Source organism: Hyperolius riggenbachi, chromosome 6 (genome assembly GCF_040937935.1).
Source record: "Hyperolius riggenbachi isolate aHypRig1 chromosome 6, aHypRig1.pri, whole genome shotgun sequence".
NCBI lineage: Eukaryota > Metazoa > Chordata > Amphibia > Anura > Hyperoliidae > Hyperolius > Hyperolius riggenbachi.
In genome coordinates, this window is record NC_090651.1 from 15,643,834 (window position 1) to 15,670,147 (window position 26,314).

The window sequence follows — 26,314 nt, forward strand, 5'->3', positions numbered from 1 at the left end:
AGGTATATAGTGTTTTTTCTAACATTGCATCACTCTATAATATGTGCAGATTACACAACACTCAGCATTCAAAATGAGTCTTTCAGAGCAGTCTGTGAAGTAATGGCCTCTCCTCTGGTAGAGGAAAAGTAAACAGTTCAATTACAGTTGAGATAATAAAAGTCAGATAACAGCCCTCTCCAGGACTAACTTAGTTGGAGAGCTTAATGGCTTGTTTGCATAGAGATAACGACTGGAGTTTAACTCTTCCTGTACTGGAAACAGACTGATGTATCTGATCTTAATGTTTTATTTCTTAGCTGTACTACACATACAAATCATAATATCATTTTTTTTTTCGCTTCAGTGTCTCTTTAAGGCCCCTTTAACACTACGCTGGTTTTGTTGTGTAGCATTCTTATTCTGCACGCTGGGTAACACCACAGCAATAAAAGTCTATGGAGCTACCGTTGTACTTCTGCAGCTAAAGTGAAATGCATGCAAGTCAGCGGGTGACTCCGAAAATTTGCATACCTTTGGCGGTGTGGAACAATGCGATTACAACAGGGAATCCCAGTGACGTACTTTTTGTCCTTCAGGTAGTACGTCACTGAGTGACGGGTGTAGGGGGGCGGTGCTATGTATATGACCTTGTTGGTGCACTCTGCGAGTCATATGAATGTAGTTTTTGACGTTGATGGGGGCGGAGCATTGGACCACAGTGTACAGCCACCAGGTGTAAAACCGGCCTAAAGACTATTTTATTGATAAGGCGTTAAAATCTCCCCTAGTCACCTACGTTCTTTCTCTCCCCAGGGCGGACATTGCTCTCATCGGATTGGCTGTCATGGGCCAGAACCTGGTCCTGAATATGAACGACCACGGCTTTGTGGTGAGTTGAGGGGGGGGGGGAGAGGAGGTGATGTAATTGGTTGGTTCAGCTCTGTTATGTAACTTCCCTGATCTGGAGTAACTTCTGTGTTCTGCAAACAAACTTGTTGTACATGTGGGGCAATGAGAGGAAGTAATCAGGTCATATACAGGAATGGAAAATAGATAGTCCACCCATAATACAACGCTGAATATAATTTTGCCTTCTTGAAGAGGGATTTTCCTTACATTAAAGAATCAATCTCACGAAAAACTGCCAAAGGACATTTATCCCGGAGTGAAGTGCACCAAATATGACTTGTTTCCCATGTTGCTGTCACTCACAGTAAGTAGTATAAAGCTGACAGATCTGATAGATTTTGTACAAGTCCATTTCCTCATGGGGGATTCAGTGAATGCTTTTGTAAGTAGATGACTGAGAATCCCCAATGAGGAGATGAACTAATCTAAAACATGATAGATCTGTCAGATTTTCACTACCTACTGTAAGTGACAGAGATATCGGAGCAAAAGTATTTTATTTTGCGTTTTACAACTTTTATAATGTACTTTTTTAAAATACAACTGAACTAAGGATATGGAAGCTGACATATTTATTTCATTTTAAACAATACCAGTTGCCTGGCATCCTGTTGATCTCTTTGGCTGCAGTAGTAGCAGAATCGCACAACTGAAACAAGCATGCAGCTAATCTAGTCTGACTTCAGTCAGAGCACCTGATCTGCATGCTTGTTCAGGGGCTGTGGCTAAAGTATTAGAGGCAGAGGATCAGCAGGACAGCCAGGCAAATGGTATTGTTTAAGAGAAAATCAATAAGGCAGCCTCCATATATCTCTCACTTCACTTGTCCTTTAAAGCTACAGACTCGCTCCCTCCTGTGGTGCCACACAGAAAATCACGGCTGTATGGCCATGTGCTGCTCCCCATTACTCTACTTCCGCAGCACTTTACAGAGTACATAGTCATGTCACTGACTGTCCTCAGAGGAGCTCATACTCTAATCCTGCCATAGTCATAGTCTGTTTCCATCTTAGTCTAGGTCGGGTTTACACTGTGTACAAAAAAGTTCAATTTAGCGGAATTACATGGAATGGATTGGTTGGGATGTGAATGGATCCTGCCTGTAAGGGTGTGGCTGTGATTTAATCCAATGTGCGGAGTCATGTGACTAGATCCCGCCTTCTCTTTTCCAGGTTGTTGCATTTAACAGAACAGTGTCCAAAGTGGATGAGTTTTTGGCCAATGAAGCAAAAGGCACCAAGATTATTGGAGCTCATTCCTTGGAAGAGATGGTGTCCAAGCTGAAGAAACCACGCAGAGTAATGATGCTGGTGAAAGCAGGCCAGGCGGTGGATGACTTCATCAAGAGTTTGGTAAGGGGAGTTATAAATGTCCTACTTTTCTGTATTACAGAACTCGGGCAGCCTAAGGGGCTTGGGGAAACAAGATGGCTGCTGCAACACGGACTATTCATGGTCCTACCACAGGCCATGTAGGGCAAGGTAAACCTTCACTAGATACCTTAGGGCAAGGTAGACCTTCACTACTCCAACTCACGTGTGGTACGCTCCAAGACATGCCATGAAAAGATTGTGTATGTAAACAGTGGAGAAGCGGGAACCACATGGCTGGTATGCAACACAGAGCTGAAATATCTTGTATCATTTGAAAATGGGCAACTACACAAGCTGTTTTAATAAGTAGTCGTATACCACTATGCAGAGGAATAGTGCAGGGTTACAGATGGCCATACATCAGGCGACTTGGCATCGACCGTACAATTCAATAATTATCGAATCCGATTAAGATGGGTGCTGCCACAATTATGCCCAATCATTGATTTGACTGATTTAGTGACGAAATTGGTTGACTGTATCAAGCGGACCTGCACGTAAATCTTCATGGTCGGTAACCATGTGCGATAATCAGGAACGTGATGGAACCCCCAACCGCTGATTGTTGAAATCGACCAGTGTATGTGCCCCTTTACTTGTGTTATAGGCAAACCGAGGCGCCAAAAGGATAAAAGTCGATAAAAAGTTTACAAATCTGGGGAGGCCGAGGTGGACTTCCTTCCTCCAAGTAGAAACAACAAACTGTTGATAGAGTTCAACCAAATATTTATTCACATCCTCCCTTTACCTGTGTTGTCGTCTTGTGATATCTGCAGCTGTAACCATTAGATCATTGGAATTCTTATCTCCTGGCTCCCTCCTGTCGCTGTTCCAGTGAAAGCCGCTCCCCTCCCCGCCTGCGCTGTGTTGACATTGCTTTGTCAGTTTGCTCTAAGTGATGCCAATTTCTATGAATAATTTTGACTCTTCTCCATTGTGTGTCTTGTGTTTTATATGCTGCAGATTTGTATCTTCTGTGCTCTGAGCTTGTTGTACCGTTTCAGGTGCCGCTGCTGTCAGCCGGTGACATTATCATCGATGGCGGCAACTCTGAATACAGAGACACGACGGTAAGGATGTGCTGAGCCCGCCCACTGATCCGGTGATTTCTGCATTACATGACCGGTTCTTTTCTGCAGAATAAAGAGCTACAGATGCAGAAATGGATTGAGATGAAAAGGGGCCCTAGGCAAGAAAGCAGCTGCCCTGCCCTGGTGGGACTAGCATTAACCAGGCCCCTAGACTCTCTCTGGGCCCTAGGCAACTGCCTAGGTTTGCCTTGTGGATGATCCGGCTCTGTAGAGATGCTATCTTGAGTATCTGTATAGTTCACATGCGTATTTGGTCAGTGCTGTTGCTCAAATTCTTAGAGTACATAGGGCAGCTCCTCCCCTTTATCCTTTCTACAGTACATGCTGCACCAACTCTCCATTCACCAAACTACAGTATTTGCTGCACCCCCTTCGATCTCCATACCTCTTCAGTACCTTGAGCCACGTCGCTACGAGTCTGGAGGTATCCTACACGGTCTGTTTGGAAGACTCCTGAGCTCTTGAGATCTTCCTGCCATATATCTAAATTTTCCTTCCTACCTTGTGACTTGTATTAGTCCATCCCGGAGCAAAGCAGCCCCAAATCATGATGCTCCCACCACCATGTTTCACGGTTGGGATGCTGCCCTTTGGCTTGCAAATACGTTATTAGCCAGGGCTGATCGCTCACCTTTCCAATCTTGATGAGACCAACCCCAAGGAATAGACTTGTTGCAGCGTGTCATAAAACGGGGACTGGAAAGGGATTCTGCTGAGGAAAGGGCAAGTCTCTGTCTGTAAGCCAAGAAAAATGAATGGATGTTTTTGTGGCTCAGAAAACAGTTGTGCTGCAGATCAATAGCCAGCCTGTGGGGAGGGGCAGTCCGGATTAGTTTATTGGAAGATCAGGAGTTGAGAACCACAGGCATTCTGGGGTCTAAAAATAGCTTTTGCCACATCTATAAAATGAAGCTTCCAGCGCTGCTGTGCCTGCCAGACATTAGCACGGTGTGCCTCATAGAACTGGCAGAGATCCGGGACGCCCAGCCTTAAGGTGGCCATACACTGGTCGATTTGCCATCAGATTCGACCAACAGATAGATCCCTCTCTGATCGAATCTGATCAGAGAGGGATCGTATGGCTACCTTTACAGCAAACAGATTGTGAACCGATTTCAGCCTGAAACCGTTCACAATCTGTTGTGGTGGTGCTGCTGCTGCTGCCCCCGCCCGCATACATTACCTGCTCCGCCGGCGCGACTGCAGTCTCCCGGTCACCGCTGCTCCGTCTGCGCTCTGGTCTCCAGGTCCGGCATGCCTCACTTCTTCTAGCCCGGCAGGAAGTTTAAACAGTAGAGGGCGCTCTACTGTTTAAACTTCCTGCCGGGCTAGAAGAAGTGAGGCATGCCGGACCTGGAGACCAGAGCGTAGACAGAGCAGCGGTGACCGGGAGACTGGAGTCGCGCCGGCAGAGCAGGTAATGTATGCGGGCTCTATTGCGTCGGTCGTCGGGCACTCGAACGCCGCTAGCGATGCGCTCTTTACCCGCGGGCGATCGACGGTTATTTTCCGCACGGCACGATCGACGGGATCGGACGAAATGGATCGAAATTCGGCGTGTAGCGTGAACGATTGGCAGCAGATTCGATCCCAGTGATCGAATCTGCTGTCGAAACGGGCGCAAATCGGGCCAGTGTATGGCCTGCTTTACAGGCAAACTGCACTTTGTTAATCCCACAGAGCAGCTTGTTGTGTTTGTTGTCAAAGACAATGGTTTTTAAACCGGTAAAATCGCATTTTGCTCAAGGTAAAGGGGACACAGTGTGGGTGCAGAGGTAGCACAGGGGGGACACTGTGGGGACTGGGGGGACAGAGGGAACACTGAAAGCACGGGAACAGAGGTGACATAGAGAGGGACACTGGAGGCACAAGGGAGGGTACAAGGTTCAGAGATGGCACAGTGTTTTGACTTATGGGCAGATTCAGGTTAAGAACGAACCTCTAGCTTCTTGGTTGACTGGGGACTACCTGTAGTTGATGATTTATTATTAAAAGGGGAATCCTTTAAAGTGTACCAGAGCTGGAATAAATAAAACGTTTTATACATACCTGGCTTCCTCCAGCCCCATATGCAGGGATCGCTCCCGCAGTGGCGGTACCGGTTCCCCGCACCTCTGTCAGTTGGAGCCAGTCTGACGCAAGTGAAAAGCGCTGGAGAGATACGTAGAGAGCACACTTCTCCTGCGTAGACAGGGCCGAGTGATGGAAGTGCGGAGACCCGGTACCGGAGCTGCGGGAGCGATCCCTGCATATGGGGCTGGAGGAAGCCCCAGGCAATTATAAAACGTTTATTTTATACCAGCTCTGGTTTCCATTAATAACTGGAATATGGCAGGGATAACTGATTTATCACACTGTAGGCAGACATAAGAGTGACAACATAATGAAAGCAATGCATCAGCAGTGATGCATTGTGGGGGACATCATATGCTCGCTCCAACCTGAATTATCACAAATACCTTCTGTTGTAAGAAGGCAAACTTCTGTCTTGCATAACATTTTAGTAAGGGGGCTTTTTGGTCCTTTGTAGTCACCTTACAAACTCCTCGGAGTTCTGGTTTACCATGAGCTAGCTGGGTACCCTGTAACCTAACGAAAGCAATGTTCTGTATTAAATCTTTTGTGGTGACATTTTGCACAATTTACACCTCTATTCTGTGTTATACAGAGGCGATGTAAAGCGCTGAAGTCAAAAGGGATCTACTTTGTGGGCAGCGGAGTCAGCGGCGGGGAGGACGGCGCCAGATATGGACCCTCCCTGATGCCCGGAGGTGATAAAGAGGCCTGGTAAGTTCTGTTTCTATTGAATGGGAGTTATGCTGGAAAGTGCCGAGGTGATCCAAGGCCAGATCAGTGAGGAGGGGGGGGGGGGGGGGGGTCAGTGAGATGCTACCAGTCCTGGCTTGTGCACCAATGTGAAAGTAAATTGTTTATTTTACTTGGAATTCGGCTGTTCAAAATAGGCAGAAAATTATAATTGGCCCAATTGCAAACTTCATACAGTTTTCACTATGTGCTGTGTAAAGTACTGCAGAAGATATCAGTGCTATAAAAATACATAATAATAATGTAATACATTAGACTTTGACTATGTTAAGATTAGATTGTGAGCCCCTCTGAGGACAGTCAGTGACATGACTATGTACTCTGTAATGTGCTGCAGGAGATGTCAGTGCTATATAAATACATAATAATAATATGGTAGGACATTACACTATGACTATGGTAGGATTAGACTGTGAGCCCCTCTGAGGACAGTCAGTGACATGACTATGTACTCTGTAATGTGCTGCAGAAGATGTCAGTGCTATATAAATACATAATAATAATATGGTAGGACATTAGACTATGACTATGGTAGGATTAGAGTGTGAGCCCCTCTGAGGACAGTCAGTGACATGACTATGTACTCTGTAATGTGCTGCAGAAGATGTCAGTGCTATATAAATACATAATAATAATATGGTAGGACATTAGACTATGACTATGGTAGGATTAGAGTGTGAGCTCCTCTGAGGACAGTCAGTGACATGACTATGTACTCTATACAGTGCTGCAGAAGATGTCAGTGCTATATAAATACATAATAATAATATGGTAGGACATTAGACTATGACTATGGTAGGATTAGACTGTGAGCTCCTCTGAGGACAGTCAGTGACATGACTATGTACTCTGTTATGTGCTGCAGGAGATGTCAGTGCTATATAAATACATAATAATATGGTAGGACATTAGACTATGACTATGGCAGGATTAGATTGTGAGCTCCTCTGAGGACAGTCAGTGACATGACTATGTACTCTGTAATGTGCTGCAGGAGATGTCAGTGCTATATAAATACATAATAATAATATGGTAGGGCATTAGACTATGACTATGGTAGGATTAGAGTGTGAGCCCCTCTGAGGACAGTCAGTGACATGACTATGTACTCTGTAAAGTGCTGCAGGAGATGTCAGTGCTGTATAAATTCATGGTGGTAATTACTGTGCTCTGTGTTATAATGCACTGCTCCTGAGAGCCAGGCATGCTGGGTTTATTAGCGTGTAACAGAATTATTGGTTCTATTATTGCTCTCATTTGATTTTCTGATTTCCCATCAGGCCGTATATCAAAGACATTTTCCAGAGCATTGCAGCCAAGGTTGAGAATGAGCCGTGCTGTGATTGGGTAAGCTCTCGCCAATCTACCTCATTACAACGTAAAGTCACTCAATAAGGGTAAAGAGAACTGATCATTTTGTTTGACTGGGGACGATCTCTGTACAAACACACTGCTTGTCTCTTTGCCAATCAGCCTGTTATATATTTTATGCTGTACAGCGGGGTCAACAATGGCGACATGTTGGGATTTTTTCCCTGGCACTAGACTTTCACCTGAGACAATTGCAAGTGGTCATTTCATGTTGACAGATACCTAGTGTATGTAATGTATGATGATCAGAGGCGCCCATATCCTGTTCACCTTGCTGCTCGGCACTGTGTATTGACCTTAGGAAGCGGGCTAGTCCCCGTGAAACGCGTTGTCTATTTTGTTTTGGATAAATGCTTTTCTAGTACTACTGGTGGTTTTTGTTGTCAGGAGAGGTAAGAGATTACCCCTCATTCTTAAAAGTAATGTATTTTTAAACTGGGCGCCTCCCAAGTATCTAATGTATGATGAGCTTATTTCTGGAAGGCAGGTGGGCTGGGCGTTGGGGGAGCATCAAAAGCAGTGGTCCTTAACCTTTGTTCCATTGAACCCCAGGGGTTCAGAGGAGGTGTGTCCGTTCATTTTGCAGTGTCGTTCCCCCGCCCACCCAAGCTCTTTTAGCCGGGTGCTCCACTCGGCTAGTTTTGGTGAGCACCCGGCTATTTGCTCAACTCCTCTGCTATAAGCGGAGAAGCGCCAACCCTGCATTTACTCATGTTGCCCCACCCGGCTATTTTTTTTCATGCCACCCGGCTGGAAAAAAATTCTGGGGAGAACACTGATTTTGAGCACTATACGAAGGGTTTGGTGAATGCATGTTTATAACTTGCAGGGTTACCATCAACAAGGTTAAGAGCCACTGATCTAAACAGTGGCGTCCCTACCATGGGGCGGCCAGGAGCGCTCCGCTCCGGGTGTCAGCTCCAGGGGGGGTGTCATCAAGGCCTCCCCAGAAGCCTTGATGACACAGGAGGGGAAGCAGCGCTGAAGGAGGGGTGGCAGCGTCGGCGGGGAGGGGGGAAATACCCCCCCACATCTCCCTCACCTGGGTCCCCTCCTTCGGCGCTTCCCCTCCAAGGGCAGAACGGGCACTGACAGGGCGGCTATCAGCCGCCCTCAGTTTACCCGAGCAGGGCTACGGGAAGATGGCCACCGAAGCCCGCACTGGAGACAAAAATAGACGGCAAGATGGCCGCCGACGCCATCTTGCCGTCTATTTTTGTCTCCAGTGCGGGCTTCGGCGGCCATCTTCCCGTAGCCCTGCACTGATGACGCAGCAGGAGACGGCGCGGGACATTCAAGAGGAGCTGCGGAGGCTGCCTGGGATTCGGAAGAGAGGTTTCATCTGCAGGTAAGTGAATGTTTTTTTTTTTTTTTTTTTTTTTTTCTTTTACAGGTGCACCGGCCCGGCCACCCACCGCTGCTGCCCACCTACCCACCAGGCTACCCACCGCTGCTGCCCACCTACCCACCGCTGCTGCCCACCACTGCTGCCCACCTACCCACCAGGCTACCCACCGCTGCTGCCCACCTACCCACCAGGCTACCCACCGCTGCTGCCCACCTACCCACCACTGCTGCCCACCTACCCACCACTGCTGCCCACCTACCCAGCAGGCTACCCACCACTGCTGCCCACCTACCCACCACTGCTGCCCACCTACCCACCACTGCTGCCCACCTACCCACCAGGCTACCCAGCAGGCTGCCCATCTACCCACCACTGCTGCCTACCTACCCACCAGGCTACCCAGCAGGCTACCCACCACTGCTGCCCACCTATCCACCACTGCTGCCCACCTATCCACCACTGCTGCCCACCTACCCACCACTGCTGCCCACCTACCCACCAGGCTACCCACCGCTGCTGCCCACCTACCCACCAGGCTACCCAGCAGGCTACCCACCGCTGCTGCCCACCTACCCACCACTGCTGCCCACCTACCCACCACTGCTGCCCACCTACCCACCAGGCTACCCAGCAGGCTGCCCATCTACCCACCACTGCTGCCTACCTACCCACCAGGCTACCCACCACTGCTGCCCACCTATCCACCACTGCTGCCCACCTACCCACCACTGCTGCCCACCTACCCACCACTGCTGCCCACCTACCCACCACTGCTGCCCACCTACCCACCAGGCTACCCACCACTGCTGACCACCTACCCACCACTGCTGCCCACCTACCCACCAGGCTACCCAGCAGGCTGCCCACCTACCCACCAGGCTACCCACTGCTGCTGCCCACCTACCCACTGCTGCTGCCCACCTACCCACTGCTGCTGCCCACCTACCCACCGCTGCTGCCCACCTACCCACCGCTGCTGCCCACCTACCCACCACTGCTGCCCTCCTACCCAGCAGGCTGCCCATCTACCCACCAGGCTACCCACCACTGCTGCCCACCTACCCACCACTGCTGCCCACCTACCCACCACTGCTGCCCACCTACCCACCACTGCTGCCCACCTACCCACCACTGCTGCCCACCTACCCACCACTGCTTCCCACCTACCCACCAGGCTACCCAGCAGGCTGCCCACCTACCCACCACTGCTGCCCACCTACCCACCACTGCTACCCAGCAGGCTGCCCACCTACCCACCACTGCTACCCAGCAGGCTGCCCACCTACCCACCACTGCTACCCAGCAGGCTGCCCACCTACCCACCACTGCTACCCAGCAGGCTGCCCACCTACCCACCACTGCTACCCAGCAGGCTGCCCACCACTGCTGCCCCCCCCTACCCACCAGGCTACCCACCTACCCACCACTGCTGCCCACCTACCCACCAGGCTACTCAGCAGGCTGCCCACCTACCCACCACTGCTGCCCCCCTACCCACCATTGCTACCCAGCAGGCTGCCCACCTACCCACTAGGCAATCAGGCTGCTCACCCTTAACCACCTACCCACCAGGCTATCAGCTTGCCAACACTCAAATCTGCTACCGATATTGTGTATTTTGTGGTCAGATCTGCTACCGACATTGTGTATTTTGTGGTCAGATTAACTGCCGACATTGTGTATTTTGTGGTCAGTTTAACTACCGTCATTGTGTATTTTGTGGTCAGTTTAACTACCGTCATTGTGTATTTTGTGGTCAGTTTAACTACCGTCATTGTGTATTTTGTGGTGAAATCTGGTGCTGACATTGTGTATGTTCTGGTCAAATCTACCGCAAGATTAAATGATTTTTTTTCTGGTCAAATCTGCCGACATGATTGAATGTATTTTCTTGTGAAATCTGCTCACATAACGTGTAATGTCTGGTGAAATGTTCTCGCATTACGTGTATTTTATGTTGAAAGCTTCTGACATTTTGTGTATTTTCTGGAGAAAAGCTGCGCAATGATGTGAATTTTCTGGAGAAAGGTTGACTAAAACTTGGGTGCACTTTTAAATTAGCTCCGCCCCATCCGGTCATAGCCACGCCCATTTGGTGGACCGTGGGTGGGGGGTGTCTTTCAATACCTAGCACCGGGTGTCAAATGCCCTAGGTACGCCACTGGATCTAAAGATTTGTGGATCCAAATGTTCTGCTAGGGAAACAAATATTCATGTAAAATCACACAAGTTTTATTTACATGTGTGCCATTCAAATGAAAATCAGGAACGTGAAGGACATCACGACTGCTTTGTGTGACTGGTGTAACTGGTAGAAGTATGTTCTATATGGATACTTTAGTAGAAAGTCTCAGGACCTCTGCCTTTCACGGAGGAGGACTGGAGAGAAGGCAATCAATGAGATGCTGAAAGGACATCTGAGACAAAAGACAACAAAGTAAAATGCACTACATACTTTTATTAGTAATGGTCTCCTTCGTCCTCCGTTCCACACCCTGCCTACTTTCTCGTTTGCTGCTGTTCCTCCACTATGTGGCCCGTTTACAGGCCTCGACTAGAACCAGTCCAGTGTTCTCCCCAGACATTTATTTTTCCAGCCGGGTGGCATGAAAAAGTAGTCGGGTGGGGCGAGATGAGCATTCAGGGCCAGCGCTTCTCTGTACAATTCTGCTTACAGCAGAGGAGGTGAGCCGATGACAGCCGGGTGGTCACCAAAACTAGCCGGGTGGAGCACCTGGCTAAAAGAGCCTGGGGAGAACACTGTAGTCATGACCTTTGAACAGGAACATTGGCCCTGTCATGCGGAGTCGCCTCCGTGCAGACTATACTGTCCGCGCTCCTGGTTGCTCTCCTGCACTCGAGGAATGCATGTGAAGCCTCGCCCCTCAGATCGTTGCAGACGGTGTCCACCATGTTGCCAACCCCCTCCCCCCCCCCCGCAGGTTTCCTTTGGCAGTTGGTTTATTTAGAGGCTTGCAAGTGCTCCATTCCCATTTTATTTTTAAAAAATTCTCATTGGTTACATTTCCTTTAATGAGTACTGCTGTAATGTGTATTTATAGCCAGTTGTCACTAGGGGGCAGTGTGACAATAGCAGAGGACTTCTGCCTTCAGTTTCTATATTTTCTGCTAGCAGAAAGAGATCAAAGCATTCTAAGAATTTACAGCACAACTTCTGCAGACTGAGATCAAGAGCAGTACACTTATCCCAAACTCGATAATTGCTTTGCAGCTGTTAATTGGTTGATAAAATTGAGCTAATGCAAATTTTATTTTCATGCAAATTTTATGCAGTTTAGGACTGGAACAATCAGATGATTTGGATGCTGATTTTGATTGGCTCAATGTTGTGTGTTTAGGTGGGAGATGAAGGCTCCGGGCACTTTGTGAAGATGGTCCACAATGGCATTGAGTATGGTGACATGCAGCTGATCTGTGAGGCCTACCACCTGATGAAAGACATCCTGCAGATGAACCAGGATGACATGGCCAAGGTAAGAGATCCTTCCCATCACCCACTGGAGGATGAGGCTTTCTGTCTTCCAGGGGTTACAGAGCTCCACAGATAGGTTAGTGTGTGGTTCCTTCACCTCCATCTTTTATCTATTCTCAAATTCAGACCTTTAAAGAGTGGAATAAGACCGAGCTGGACTCCTTCCTCATCGAGATCACAGCGGACATCCTGCAGTTCAGGGACAGTGACGACACCCACCTGCTTCCCAAAATCCAAGACACGGCTGGGCAGAAGGGAACCGGGAAGTGGACGGCCATCTCCGCTCTGGAGTTTGGAGTTCCTGTCACTCTCATAGGTGAGAATTCCTTCAAAAGACTGTGACGACTCTTGGTGGTTATACCTCCGAAGGTTATAGGTAATAGAGGCGCCCACACCTGCAACAACTTGGGCACTTTATATCGACCTGAGGAAGCGGGACAGTACCCATGAAACGTGTTGTCTTATGTACATCAATAAATATATCTACCTTAGGTCTCTTGCACACTACATGCTATTCCATTTTTTTTCTTTTTTTAACCACTTGAGGACCCACCCTTTACCCCCCCCCCCTTAAGGACCAGCGTTATTTTTTTGTGATCTGTGCTGGGTGGGCTCTGCAGCCCCCAGCACAGATCAGGTTTCATGCAGAGCGATCAGATCGCCCCCCTTTTTTCCCCCCTATGGGGATGGTGTGCAGGGGGGGTCTGATCGCTCTGGTGGGCTTGTTGCGGGGGGGGGGGCACCTCAAAGCCCCCCTCCGCGGCGAAATTCCCCCCTCCCTCTCCTACCTGCTCATCCCGGGTGATCGGGGCTGCACAGGACGCTATCCGTCCTGTGCAGCCAGTGACAGGACGTCCCCTGTCACATGGCGGCGATCCCCGGCCGCTGATTGGCCAGGGATCGCCGATCTGCCTTACGGCGCTGCTGCTGCGCAGCGCCGTACAATATAAACAAAGCGGATTATTTCCGCTTGTGTTTACATTTAGCCTGCGAGCCGCCATCGGCGGCCTGCAGGCTATTCACGGAGCCCCCCGCCGTGATTTGACAGGAAGCAGCTGCTCGCGCGAGCGGCTGCTTCCTGATTAATCAGCCTGCAGCTGGCGACGCAGTACTGCGTCGCTGGTCCTACAGCTGCCACTTTGCCGACGCACGGTATAAGCGTGCGGTCGGCAAGTGGTTAATATGTCCGATTATTAATTTATTTTTTTTTTTTTTAAATTTATTTATTTTTTTTTTATTCTGAATAAAAAACGTAGCAGCATGCAGTAGGTTTTTTTTTTTTTTCTTAAATCAGAATCAAAAATCGGGTCAGATAAAAAAAAACAAAAAAAACTGAATGGCATGTAGTGTGCAAGAGGCCTAATGCGGTTTGTTTTTTAAAGGAGGTAAGATCACACTACTCCTAATATTATACTTGATATTTAGATTCTAAGTATCTTTAGAGAACCTCCTACAGTCTTTTCTAGAGAATTCCATCAGTTCCTTGTAAAAATAGTTAACCAGTTTCAAACAGATCCGATCTGTCACAGACCTAGTATGGACCTCGCCTTACAGCTGATCTAAATCTGCACTATTTCTATTTCCTGCTTTGGAAGCAGACATGTTGTTAACATCCTGTGCTTTCAAATGAGCTTATCTGCTGTGGCAGTCAGGTGACATGGGAGAAATTAAATTACAACTTGTGATTAGTCACAGATGAGGGGGAATTAGACAGGCTAAACTCTCTAAATACACACAGGGTGCACTTCTCTCTGTTTTGCTTCTGCCCTGTGCAAGCGTTCCGGTCCAATTTAAATTTAAAGGACACCCGAAGCAAAAACTTCTCCTAAAAATGACTTTTTAAGATATTAACTATTGTCACTTTTTTTTTTTTTATCTCTTTCCTGATCTCAGAAGCCATTTTCTGCTAGGAAAGTGTTTTATAGTTGGAATTTCTTATCAGTGAGGGTCACACTGTAGTCACTTGCTGGCTGAGTCAGGGCTGAGTCAGCCACTTACATACCTGATATTTAACTCTTTCAGACAGAGAAAAAAAAAAAAAAGGAACACAGCCTAGTTATTTGTGCGCTAGGCACTGTACATACACATGTCTATCTCATCATGTCACCTGTCACTTCGGGTATCCTTTAAAAAGATTTAAAAAAAAAAAACCCCTGTGTAATACACCTGTTGTGATAGCTTGGTTTCCCTGTATTGGCTTTGTTATGTTACATCAACACTGCTGGGTGGCGCTATAGCTTAGGTGGGGGACATGGTGCGTATTTGTCCCTATAGCTGGGGTATGATGGTAGTAAGACCTGATAATCGGCATTGTGCTGCCCCCGAGTCCAGCTCTGCACAGATGCCTGGCAGTGATGGGGCTAAGGGAACCGCACCATGTGACAGTCATCGTTTCCAGCAGGCAGATGTCTCTGTTTTAATTTGATTAATTTGAGAGGAGAATACTGCGATACTGTCCAGACGGCTTATTCAATTCTCAGCTCTGAGATCAGATCCTGCACTGCAGCAATGTAACATTCCACCGAAATGCTCGTTTCCTATGGTAAAACACACGGGTGCTCTTGATTATCTGATACTGCTAGATGTTGCATATATGAGAAGCATAATTTCTTACCTTGTTCAGAAGGCCCAACCATTATTTAATGGGAAAAGTAATATTCATGAACCGTAGACAGCGGGCCTGCAGGACTTTTGGTCACGAATGTGAGCGGCTGATTTTCAGGGGCTCTTGGTCGTGACCAAAAGTTCTACAGACACTTGTATTGACCTGAGGAAGCGAGTCAAACCCCAGGAAACATGTTGTCTACTGTGCAGGGATAATGGTTTGTCCTGTGAAGGTAAGAAATGAGGCTTCTCATATATGCAACATCTAGTAGTATCATATCATCAAGGACACCTCCACCAGTTTTTTTTTTTTTTTTTTTTTTTAATAGTCCATACCCCATAGGATTTTTTAGTCACGAGGGACTTTAGTTCTCACGACTAGTTCTCATGATCGAGGACTTCAGCTACCCCGTATGTGGTTTATATCACCATCCACCTGTGGGATAGGAACTAATCTCATCCACAGAGTCTGGGTTACACCCCCCCCCCCCCCCCCCCACCCCCATGTGTTCTATGTTATGGTGAAGGGTAGTTGGCCCAATTTTAATATTTATACCTATTCAAGGTTATGTTTTAGGGATTAGATTACCATTTTAGAAGGGCTTATTGGGGACTTTGTGTAGTCTCAGTGTTTGTGTGAACCCTTTGTAAAAAAAATATTTAGTCGCCAAGTACAAAGTGTTTTTTTTTATTTTTGTCTGGCTTCTGATGGGGGAGTTTTCTCCTTTACTTCCTGTCTCGTGGAATGCAGAACAGGAAGCAGAGACAAAGGCAAAAACAAAATCCACCCAACTTTTAACTGTTGACAATAATGAGCCTACTGCCCATCCAGGCCTGTGTGAATGAGCCCTTAAAGCGTGGGTCTATGCTACATGCTTGCTGGCACTCCCACTGGAAACCGTCTGGCAGTAGGCCCAGTGGGACCCGGCCCCGATAGATGATGGGCACCTCTTAACGGGCTGTGCTGCCATTACACATCAGAAGCCTTATACCATGTGCTGATTGCCGTCCTCTGTGTGTTGTGCGCAGGTGAAGCGGTATTTGCACGCTGTCTGTCCTCACTGAAGGATGAGCGGAAGGTGGCGAGCAAACAGCTACAAGGACCAAAGCACGTTCCCTATAAGGGAGACAAGAAGGCATTCCTGGAGGATATCAGAAAAGTACGTATTACGGCAGATCCTCATTGCATGATGTGTTCTGGACTCTCCTCTTGTACATTATGTGTTTCCCATGGTTATCTGCAGCTCACACAACAACCAATCTTTATCAACGGGATTGAAGTGTCCAGGGTCCCCAGTGTTAGGTTCCTGGGCACAACCCTAACGAGCGACCTAAGGTGGGCGCAGAACACCACCAAAATCCAGAAGAAGGCTCAACAGAGACTATTCTTCCTGCGCCAATTGAAAAAATTTGGTATGCCCCAGAAGCTGCTGTCCAGCTTCTACACGGCCACTATTGAAGCTATCCTCTGCTCCGCCATTATCGTGTGGTATGCAAGAGCAACCGCCAGTGACAAGTATAACCTTCAAAGAGTTATCAGCTCAGCGGAAAGGATCATTGGCTCTCCTCTGCCGCCGCTAGACCTCCTTTACACCACCAGAATGAAAACAAGGGCTAGTAGGATCTCCCAGGACCCATCCCACCCAGGCTGCCGTTTCTTTAAGCTTCTTCCATCGGGCCGACGCTACAGGACCACTCGCACTAGGACTAACAGGCGTAGGGACACCTTTTTTCCCCAAGCAGCCCTCCTGCTGAACTCCTGCCTCTCGTCGGCACGCTAGTTGCTCAGGCCAACTTAGCCAATCAGTCTGGTCAAGGCACACTGGAGCCCGGGCCGGTAAAGAACCCAGCTATTACCCTGGTGCTCTTCTTGGCAGAGCTGTACTCAAGGTGCGGACTCTCTCAATTAACTTACTTATCCATGAGCAGCACAATATCCAAACACGGAAGATTTCCACTCATGAGAAAACCGCATATTGTACTGCATAGACCGTTCAAAATGTGTAAGCACTGCCTGCCTCGCTGTACTATTGCCTATTTTGCTTGTAGTATTGCTATTTTCTACGACTGTCTTCGCTTGTTATGTTTATGTTACTGTCCATTGTCTGTTGCCATTGCCATGTAATCCACAACCAATTCCAGGTTCGACCTCGGTCGCACTTGGCGATAATAAATGATTCTGATTCTGGGATAGAGGCCTGCTTATAAGGAAGCCAAAAATGGCATTTTAAAACACACCTGAACCTAAAAAAAACAAAACATTCGGCCACGCAATGGAGGAGGCAAGCGGCTGGGACAGAGCATGCATCTTATCTGTGACCTAGATGGGCCAACATCCGCACGACACGGGGGAGGCCAAAGAACTGGGGGGGGGGGGGGGGGGGGTAGTGTCTGAATCGCACCAGAAACCAACCTGCAGCTAAACTTGTCACATCTGACAATGTCAAACGCCTGATCTGCTGCATGCTTGTTCAGTTCCTTTGACCTCCCCGCTTCATGCTGCTGTTGTCCAGGCTCAGTCAACGTGGTGTTTCTAACCCTGCCATTTGCTGCAATTAAATTGCACCCGGATGGCGCTTGTAAACAGCAGAGGGGACACTGAACAGCTTGTCAAGTGTGGCAGTCAGCTTCCCACCTGAAAGAGGTCAAGGTTCAGATGCTGAAGTTCCCTCATAGTTGTCCCGATTGATGTTGTTTGGGTGGGGCAGTGTGCCGGGGGTGTGTTTGGGTGGGGCAGAGAGTGCAGGATGTGGACCGCATCAGCTATAGGCGGCGACATGGGCAAGTATACTACCCTCTGCTGCGGCCAGCAAGATGTAATGGAAATCAAATGATGATTACAAATGGCGGGCCTATTCGGAAGCCCATCACTAGTCCCATTTGTATAGAGATCCCCCTTCCTCCCAATATAGGAAGTCAAATGTGTGTCCCATAGTAAATATACAACTCTTCACCTGGAAATTAAGTAAGAGGCAAGCCATTTCTCCATGTCTGCCCCCTCCTCCCCGCTGCGTTATCCGTCACCCCAACACACTTAACGGACCTCCTACTGTGCCTGCCCCCTCCTCTCCCATGCTGCGCTGTCCGTTCCATGCCTGACCGGCGGCTGCTCACTCCCCCCTCCACCGCCACATGCTGCTCCATTCGTGTTATGCCTGCCCCCCTCCTCCAGACTGCGTCCTCCATCACCCCAGACCTCCTCAAATCATCAGTGCGACCAAGAGACAGAAAAGCAGCTTGTGGCTCCCAGTGACCACAGGTGCGCTTCAAATGCAGGATGTGATGTCATTTTAGTTACTTCCTGTATTTTAAGCGCACCCATGGTCACTGTGCTGCAAGCCGCTCTTCTGTCTCTTGGTCGCGCTGATTATTTGAGGAAGTCTATTAGTGAGTTTGGGTGACTGAGGTAGTGATGGGCATTCCGGCTCTTCTCGGAGAATCGGCTCTTCTGAATCGGCTCCCATTAAAGAGCCAGCTCTGAATCGGCTCTTCATTAAATATCACTAGACACCACTCAGAATCGCAGTAAAAGCCCTGCCCCCGTCTCCATGACAACTCCAGACTGCTTCTCTGACTGGGGCAATCCCTACTGCTCTGCTCCGCCCCATACACTCCTACAAGCTGTAAGAGGAGGACTACATCTCCCAGCATGCCTCAGCGCCCTTTATTACACAGCAAATCAGAGCTGTGTGGGGCGGCTGAGGCATTGGTTCTTTCAAAACTGAGAACTGGTTCTTGTCGTTCGCAGCAAAGAGCCGGCTCGTTTGTGAACGACCCATGACTAGACGGAGGACACAGCGGGGAGGAGGGGGGCAGGCATGGTGCAGATGGAGTAGCATGCAGCAGAGGAGGGAGGAGTGGGCAGCTGCCGGTCAGGCATGGATGGACAGCGCATCATGGGAGAGGAGGGGGCAGGCATGACGCCCATGGCACTAGCCATGCCGGCACCCCTCTAAATACGCCACAGCTATATTGAATTTAGTTTTCTTCCCTTTTTGTTACATGATTGTTGAGATCCGGAGGTGACGGTGATTGTATTTTCTGCAGGCGCTGTACGCATCCAAGATCATCTCCTACGCTCAGGGGTTCATCCTATTCCGCCAAGCGGCTCAGGAATTCAACTGGAAGCTGAACTACGGAGGCATCGCCATGATGTGGAGAGGAGGCTGCATCATCCGCAGGTAATTCTCTCTCATTACAAATCTCTCACTGTCAGACATGTTGGATAACGTACGGCTTTCCGTCTGGGGGAAGTGCTACGGGACTCCACCCTGAAGCTGCATGTGGCATGCTGGGACTTGCTGTTTCACGTCGGCACCTGCATTAGAGGACCCCCGTGTTAAAAATTAAAGGAATTAAATAAAAAGTCATTTTTAGGAGAAGGAGCATAGATGCACTTGATTAAGAGATTCCACGGTTTTATTTTATATTTAAATCTACTTTTTTAAGTTGTGTTTTTATTGTTTTTGCTCAATGACTCATTCCTTGAAGTATGCCAGAGCTAAAATCTATGAACTATTGACCCTTTTTTCTCTTTTCTGCTCTCAAGCTATTTTCCTGCTAGGAAAGTGTTTTTATAGCAGTAATTTCTTATCAGTGAGACACAACACGACTGTACATTCAGTCTATTTATTAACGAACTCCAGATAAAACAAAGCAACGCGTTTCACGGGTCAGCGCCCGCTTCCTCAGGCAATAGAAAAAGGAGTTACAGCATCTAGCAAAACAAACGACACTTAGCGCCACTCAGGCAGAGGCGCTGAGTGTCGTTTGTTTTGCTAGATGCTGTAACTCCTTTTTCTATTGCCTGAGGAAGCGGGCGCTGACCCGTGAAACGCGTTGCTTTGTTTTATCTGGAGTTCATTAATAAATAGACTGAATGTACAGTCGTGTTGTGTCTGCTTGGAGGGGGTAAGTCCACCACTGCCTCCTCTAATTACCAAGTTTTTGGCTTTTAAGCTCCTTTAAAACCCCTTTTATCCTTTTGGCGCCTCTGTTCTCTCCTATATAATATTGTATCCACCCTGGGTGGAGGGTTGCGACCCTTTCTACTATCTACAGAGAGCGACTTCTTATTCCTGAGTGGGGTCAGGATAATCTCCCCACCTGCCTTTACAGTGGTTGCCTATTGGTGACCCATGTTTGTGAGTATAACAACTATTACTCTTTGTCATTACCCCCTTTGTCAATACATACTACACTATTGGGGCTCTTGGTGTTCCTCTGTTTATCTCGTTTCTTATCAGTGAGGGTCACACTGTAGTCTGACTCAGTCCTGACTTGGACAGGAACTGCCACTTACATACCTGATATTTAACTCTTTTAGGCAGAGAAAGAAAAAAAAGGAACACAGCCTAGTTATTAGTGTGCTAGGCACTGTACATACACATGTCTATCTCATCATGTCACATGTCACCAATCTCTGCAGACCTGCTGCAAATCCATAGAGAAGCTGCCTGATCAATCTTATGGGAACAAACTTTTAAGCTTTCTTTCTACGCACTATGCAATTTCTTATCAGATCACCAGTCGATCAGATGGAAAATTGTACTGTGTATATAGTCCAAATGGTTTCTAATCAATTTTGCGTTAAGTACCTAAACTTGATCGCAATCTGATCGGACCAGTTGGAAATTATTGAATAGATCCATTGATCTGACAGAGAATTGTACAGTGTGTACCCAGCTTTAGGGCTGTCTGCTATTCATATTGGGATCACTATAGAATTTGCGTGTCGCGAAAACTCATCCAAAGCATCTGCCTTCTAGTCAGCTGAATAGCGTACTGGGTAAGGCTGTTACCTCTGACCAGCCAGAGCAGGGACAGGTCCTCCAGCATCCAAAGCTGAGAAACCAAAGTGCGCCCCCCCATCCCTCCCACCCCAGCTGTCACACACTGATTGCTATTAGACTAAGAGGCGCCCCAGGGCCCCCAACACCTTCATCTCTAGTTATCTGGCTGCAGTCACTGCCATGTATCTCCTTTTCTTATTTCTATCTGCTTCATACACAATAGGGGAATGATAGCCGAGTGAGTTGTGTGCCCCCTCCTACACTGCGCCCTGAGGCTGGAGCCTCTCACCTCTGTCTCGGCCCACCCTGCGCCCCTCCTACACTGCGCCCTGAGGCTGGAGCCTCTCTCGCCTCTGCCCGGCCCTGCAACAGGCAAGCCTGCTGTAGCAATAAATCAGAAAATTGACTTGTAACTTTTTTTTTTTTTTCCCCCCTAATCACTTGCCTACTAATGGAACCAATATGAGAGGACCTGTGTGTGTGGGCTCAGTTTTTATGCAGTTTCTCTACATTCATTTATTTTATTTCCTTTGGTTTTTTTTTTCCACCAGTGTGTTTTTGGGAAAAATCAAAGAAGCGTTTGAGAGGAATCCGGATCTGCAGAACCTTTTGCTGGACGATTTCTTCAAGAAGGAAATGCACAATTGTCAGGTAAGGAGGGGATTAACCGCTTCCCATTCCAGGACGTAGATTCTACATACAGAAACGTCCTCTGTGGTGTACAGGATGTCCACAATTGAAAGCCGCTCTAAGGGCTCAGACACACTATAGGCTCCTTTTTGCGCGCTTGTGATTGATTTGCGCTTTCTGAGCGCTTTTTAAAAATCGCTCCCATTCATTTTGATTAAAATCGCAGTAAAAAAAAGCTGCAATTGCGTACGTCTTTATGCGTGCTTGATTGCTTCGATTTTTTTTTTTTTTTTTATATTTATTTATTTTTTTTTTTTTCTAATGCAAGTTTTACCGTGATTTTAATTAGAATGAGTGGAAGCAATTTTTTTTGTTTGTTTTTTTTCCCCCTCATTTTGGCCTCTTGCACACTGCAAGCAATTCCGATTCAGATTCTGCTTTTTAATCAGTTTTTACATCCGATTCAGATTCCGATTTTGCAGTTTGCTCCCTGCACATCGCTTGCAGTGTGCAAGAAGCCTTTAAGTGCTCACAAAGCACTAATCAATCGCAAGCGCTCAAAGAGCTTATAGTGTATCAGAACCCTAAAAGTGAATGATGGCAGCTATAGCAGATAGCAGCAATCCTACATTAAGTTTAAAAGTTAGGCAAAAACAAAAAAATTACATGACCAGGTCTCAATAAAAAAAGTTTTTTTTTTTTTTTGTTAAATTTTAACTTGCCTAGCCTATTACCCCCTGTAACACCTATACTGGTTTATACGGATGCATGAAATAGAGGCGCAAGGAAAAATGGGCACTGAGAAAAGCCGATATAAGTCTACATGATAAATACCGTTGGGAATTGGGTGTCAAATGAAAACTACAAATGCTTAGTGGTAAAGATTATAGTAAAACATTGATTTTACCATTTGCGCAGCTAGTAGTGAAATAAGGCATATGCGGTATTATTTTAATCAGGAAAAGCAAAACAAAATATAGATTTGTATATATGTTTTATAACCGTGGGACTTATGTGAAAATTAGGAAGGGTCAAAACTTTTCTGCATTTACTTAGAAATTTTTCCTTAAAAAAAAAAATGCCTGTAAAATAAAAGGTAAAAAATATTACCTAGAAAGCTTAGATTGTCACACAGCCGAAGTGTCAAAATTGTCAGGAATCCGGAGTGTGAAGTAGTTAAATATATATATTAAAAAAAAAATAATAATAAATAATAATAATAATAATAATAATAATAATAATAATTGTCCTTTTCAGAAAGGTGGTTTTTTTTTTTTTTTTTTTTTTTTTTTTTTTTATGGGTCATTTTTTAATTTCCTCAGGGAATAGAAGTATTATTGGCATTTATCTTAAGATAGTTCTGCAAACACTGCCATTAGTCCCAGCTGTCTCATTGGGTGTATATAAATCTGATCTATGCATTTGTTTGGTCAGGACTCGTGGCGCAGAGTGGTGAGCGCCGGTGTGCAGTACGGTATCCCGATGCCATGCTTCACCACCGCACTGTCCTTCTACGATGGCTACCGGCATGAAATGTTACCAGCCAACCTCATTCAGGTGAGAGATCACAGAACAGGCCTCACATTCCACCGACTCACCTCCCAAGACCCGGGCCATGAGATGATTCCACAGACGCCCCTCCCATTACCAAACATGGTCCATGAAATGATTCCACCCCTCCCAGCATCAGACACGGTCCATGAGATCCACTGACACCCCTCCCAGCACCAGACACGGTCCATGAGATGATACCACCGACGCCCCTCCCAGCACCAGACATGGTCTGAGATGATCCCACCAACGCCCCTCCCAGCACGAGACCTTGTCCATGAGATGATTCCACAGACTCCCCTCCCAGCACCAGACCCGGTCCATGAGATGATTCCACCGACTCCCCTTCCAGCACGAGACCCGGGCCATGAGATTATTCCAGACTCTCTCCTCCCAGCACGAAACATGGTCCATGAGATCCACGGACACCCCTCCCAGCACCAGACACGGTCCATGAGATCCACGGACACCCCTCCCAGCACCAGACACGGTCCATGAGATCCACGGACACCCCTTCCAGCACCAGACACAGTCCATGAGATGATCCCACCGACACCCCTCCCAGCACCAGACACTGTCCATGAGAGGATTCCACTGACACCCCTCCCAGCACCAGACACGGTCCATGAGAGGATTCCACCGACACCCCACCCAGCACCAGACACAGTCCATGAGATGATCCCACCGACACCCCTCCCAGCACCAGACACTGTCCATGAGAGGATTCCACTGACACCCCTCCTAGCACCAGACACGGTCCATGATATGATCCCACACACCCCTCCCAGCACCAGACACGGTCCATGAGATGATTCCACCAAAGCCCCTCCCAGCACCAGACACGGTCCATGAGATGATTCCACCAAAGCCCCTCCCAGCACCAGACACGGTCCATGAGATGATTCCACCAACGCCCCTCCCAGCACCAGACACGGTCCATGAGATGCTCCCACCAACACCCTTCCCAGCACCAGACACGGTCCATGAGAGGATTCCACTGACGCCCCTCCCAGCACCAGACACTGTCCATGAGATGATTCCGACACCCCTCCCAGCACCAGACACTGTCCATGAGATCCACGGACGCCCTCCCAGCACCAGACACGGTCCATGAGATCCACTGACACCCCTCCCAGCACCAGACACGGTCCATGAGATGATCCCACCGACACCCCTCCCAGCACCAGACACGGTCCATGAGATGATCCCACCGACACCCCTCCCAGCACCAGACACGGTCCATGAGATTATTCCACACACCCCTCCCAGTACCAGACACGGTCCATGAGATGATTCCACTGGCGCCCCTCCCAGCACCAGACACGGTCCATGATATGATCCCACACACCCCTCCCAGCACCAGACACGGTCCATGAGATCCACTGACACCACTCCCAGCACCAGACACGGTCCATGAGAGGATTCCACCGACACCCCTCCCAGCACCAGACACTGTCCATGAGATGATCCCACCGACACCCCTCCCAGCACCAGACACGGTCCATGAGATGATCCCACACACCGCTCCCAGCACCAGACACGGTCCATGAGATGATCCCATCGACACCCCTCCCAGCACCAGACACGGTCAATGAGATGCTCCCACCGACACCCCTCCCAGCACCAGACACTGTCCATGAGATGCTCCCACCGACACCCCTCCCAGCACCAGACACTGTCCATGAGATGCTCCCACCGACACCCCTCCCAGCACCAGACACGGTCCATGAAATGATCCCACTGACGTCCCTCCCAGCACCAGAAACAGTCCATGAGATCCACAGACACCCCTCCCAGCACCAGACACTGTCCATGAGATGATTCCATTGACAGGACTGCCAGGTGACTGGTATTGTCCTGTAATAGCATCGCATTGGCCCTCTCTTCTGATCAGACTCTTGTTACTGTTCATCTGGGCAGAGGGGTAGCTGGAATCAGTCAGCTGACACATGGATGTAATCTGATGTTACTGTTGTCTCCCATAGGCGCAGAGAGATTACTTTGGAGCGCACACCTACGAGCTGCTGTCTAATCCTGGGAAACACGTGCACACTAACTGGACCGGCCACGGCGGCAGCGTCTCCTCCTCCTCGTACAACGCCTGAGCTCTGTAGTCCGCCATTCTGTGTGTGTCCTGCTGTAGCCTCCTCTGTACTGTCACCCTGGCATCCTCTGCACTTTTCTATCCTGTCTAGAGAGAATAAATTCCATTTTATAGGAGTGATCTGATCACGTGATCTTCATTCTAATCTTCGTCAAAAGTCAGGTGACTTTACCCCGTGTTAAAGTGGCCCTGGGGGGGGTTGTCAGTGACAGGCTAAGCATTGCAGCCTGGAATTGGACCGATAAAATGAATTTGCTCTCGATTTTGATTGCCCCAGTTCTAAGCTGCGTGCAAGACTGTCATTGCCCATCTCTGCCCTTTCCAGTCTTTTTTTTTTTTTTCTCAAATTACCCACAACCCCCTCCTCCCCAGCACTTTTTTTTTTTAACCAGGGTGGTTGGGGGCGCGTGGGAGATTCTGAAAAAGATAGGGGCCAGGCAGAGCATCGCTCATCCACCAGGCAACCTATGCAGGTGCCTGGGGCGTCAAAAAGGGCCCACCTGCCACCTTTTTTGACCTCTTGTGCCTATAGAGGAAATGGTTGGAAAGCACTAGAAGGCTGTCATAGAGTCTTATTCAGTGGAAATGTCAGTGTTGGGCACTCATCTATCATTAGGCATTTCTGTGTAATCTCTTATTTATGGATCTTCATTGCAGTTTAGGTATGGAAATATATTTAGGTGTCTGGACATTAATGATCCTACCTAGTTAAAGGGAGCCTGAAGCTAGAGGTGTATGGAGGCTGCCATGTTTATTTCCTTTTAAACATTACCCGTTGCCTGGCAGTCATGCTGATCTCACTGGCTGCAGTAGTGTCTGAATCACACATCTTAAAGGGCAACTGTAGTGAGAAGAATATGGAGGCTGCCATACTTATTTCCTCTAAAAGAGACACTGAAGTCTTTTTAGCTTCATTTCTTATCCAGTCCAATTCAGCATTAAATCCTAAGAAGATTTGCAGCATCCCCGCGACAAAATTAGTGATTTATGGCTTAGAAATAGGCCTGCAAAGTTCCAGGGCTTGCATCATTCTCCTTCCTGTATGAGGCAGAGCTGTGTGCTGTAGCTCTGCCTCATACAGTCTCCGCCTCTCCCTGCCCCTCTGTCTTCTTTCACTGAGAAGGGCGGGGAGAGGCAGAGATCTGTGGAGCGCAAAGCTCTGTCCTCCACCCCCCGGCAGCACAATCTGCGACCTGCAACGTTGTGGAACTTTGCAGGTCTAGTACTAAGCCATACAGTA

The 26,314-nt window shown here is 48.1% G+C and overlaps 1 protein-coding gene across 1 annotated transcript in view; it reads left to right on the plus strand.

The window, feature by feature from the left end:
- PGD (phosphogluconate dehydrogenase) overlaps window positions 1-25,190 on the plus strand; it is a 41,380-nt gene extending 16,190 nt beyond the window's left edge. The window contains exons 2-13 of the mRNA XM_068238867.1: window positions 796-871; window positions 2,064-2,243; window positions 3,269-3,334; window positions 6,024-6,142; window positions 7,462-7,528; window positions 12,260-12,394; window positions 12,520-12,709; window positions 16,027-16,157; window positions 19,045-19,178; window positions 21,341-21,440; window positions 22,854-22,976; window positions 24,956-25,190. Coding sequence (XP_068094968.1) covers window positions 796-871; window positions 2,064-2,243; window positions 3,269-3,334; window positions 6,024-6,142; window positions 7,462-7,528; window positions 12,260-12,394; window positions 12,520-12,709; window positions 16,027-16,157; window positions 19,045-19,178; window positions 21,341-21,440; window positions 22,854-22,976; window positions 24,956-25,075 — 1,441 coding nt within the window. The 3' untranslated portion in view covers window positions 25,076-25,190. The remainder of the gene's footprint in view (window positions 1-795; window positions 872-2,063; window positions 2,244-3,268; window positions 3,335-6,023; window positions 6,143-7,461; window positions 7,529-12,259; window positions 12,395-12,519; window positions 12,710-16,026; window positions 16,158-19,044; window positions 19,179-21,340; window positions 21,441-22,853; window positions 22,977-24,955) is intronic.
- The last annotated feature ends 1,124 nt before the right edge of the window (window positions 25,191-26,314 follow it).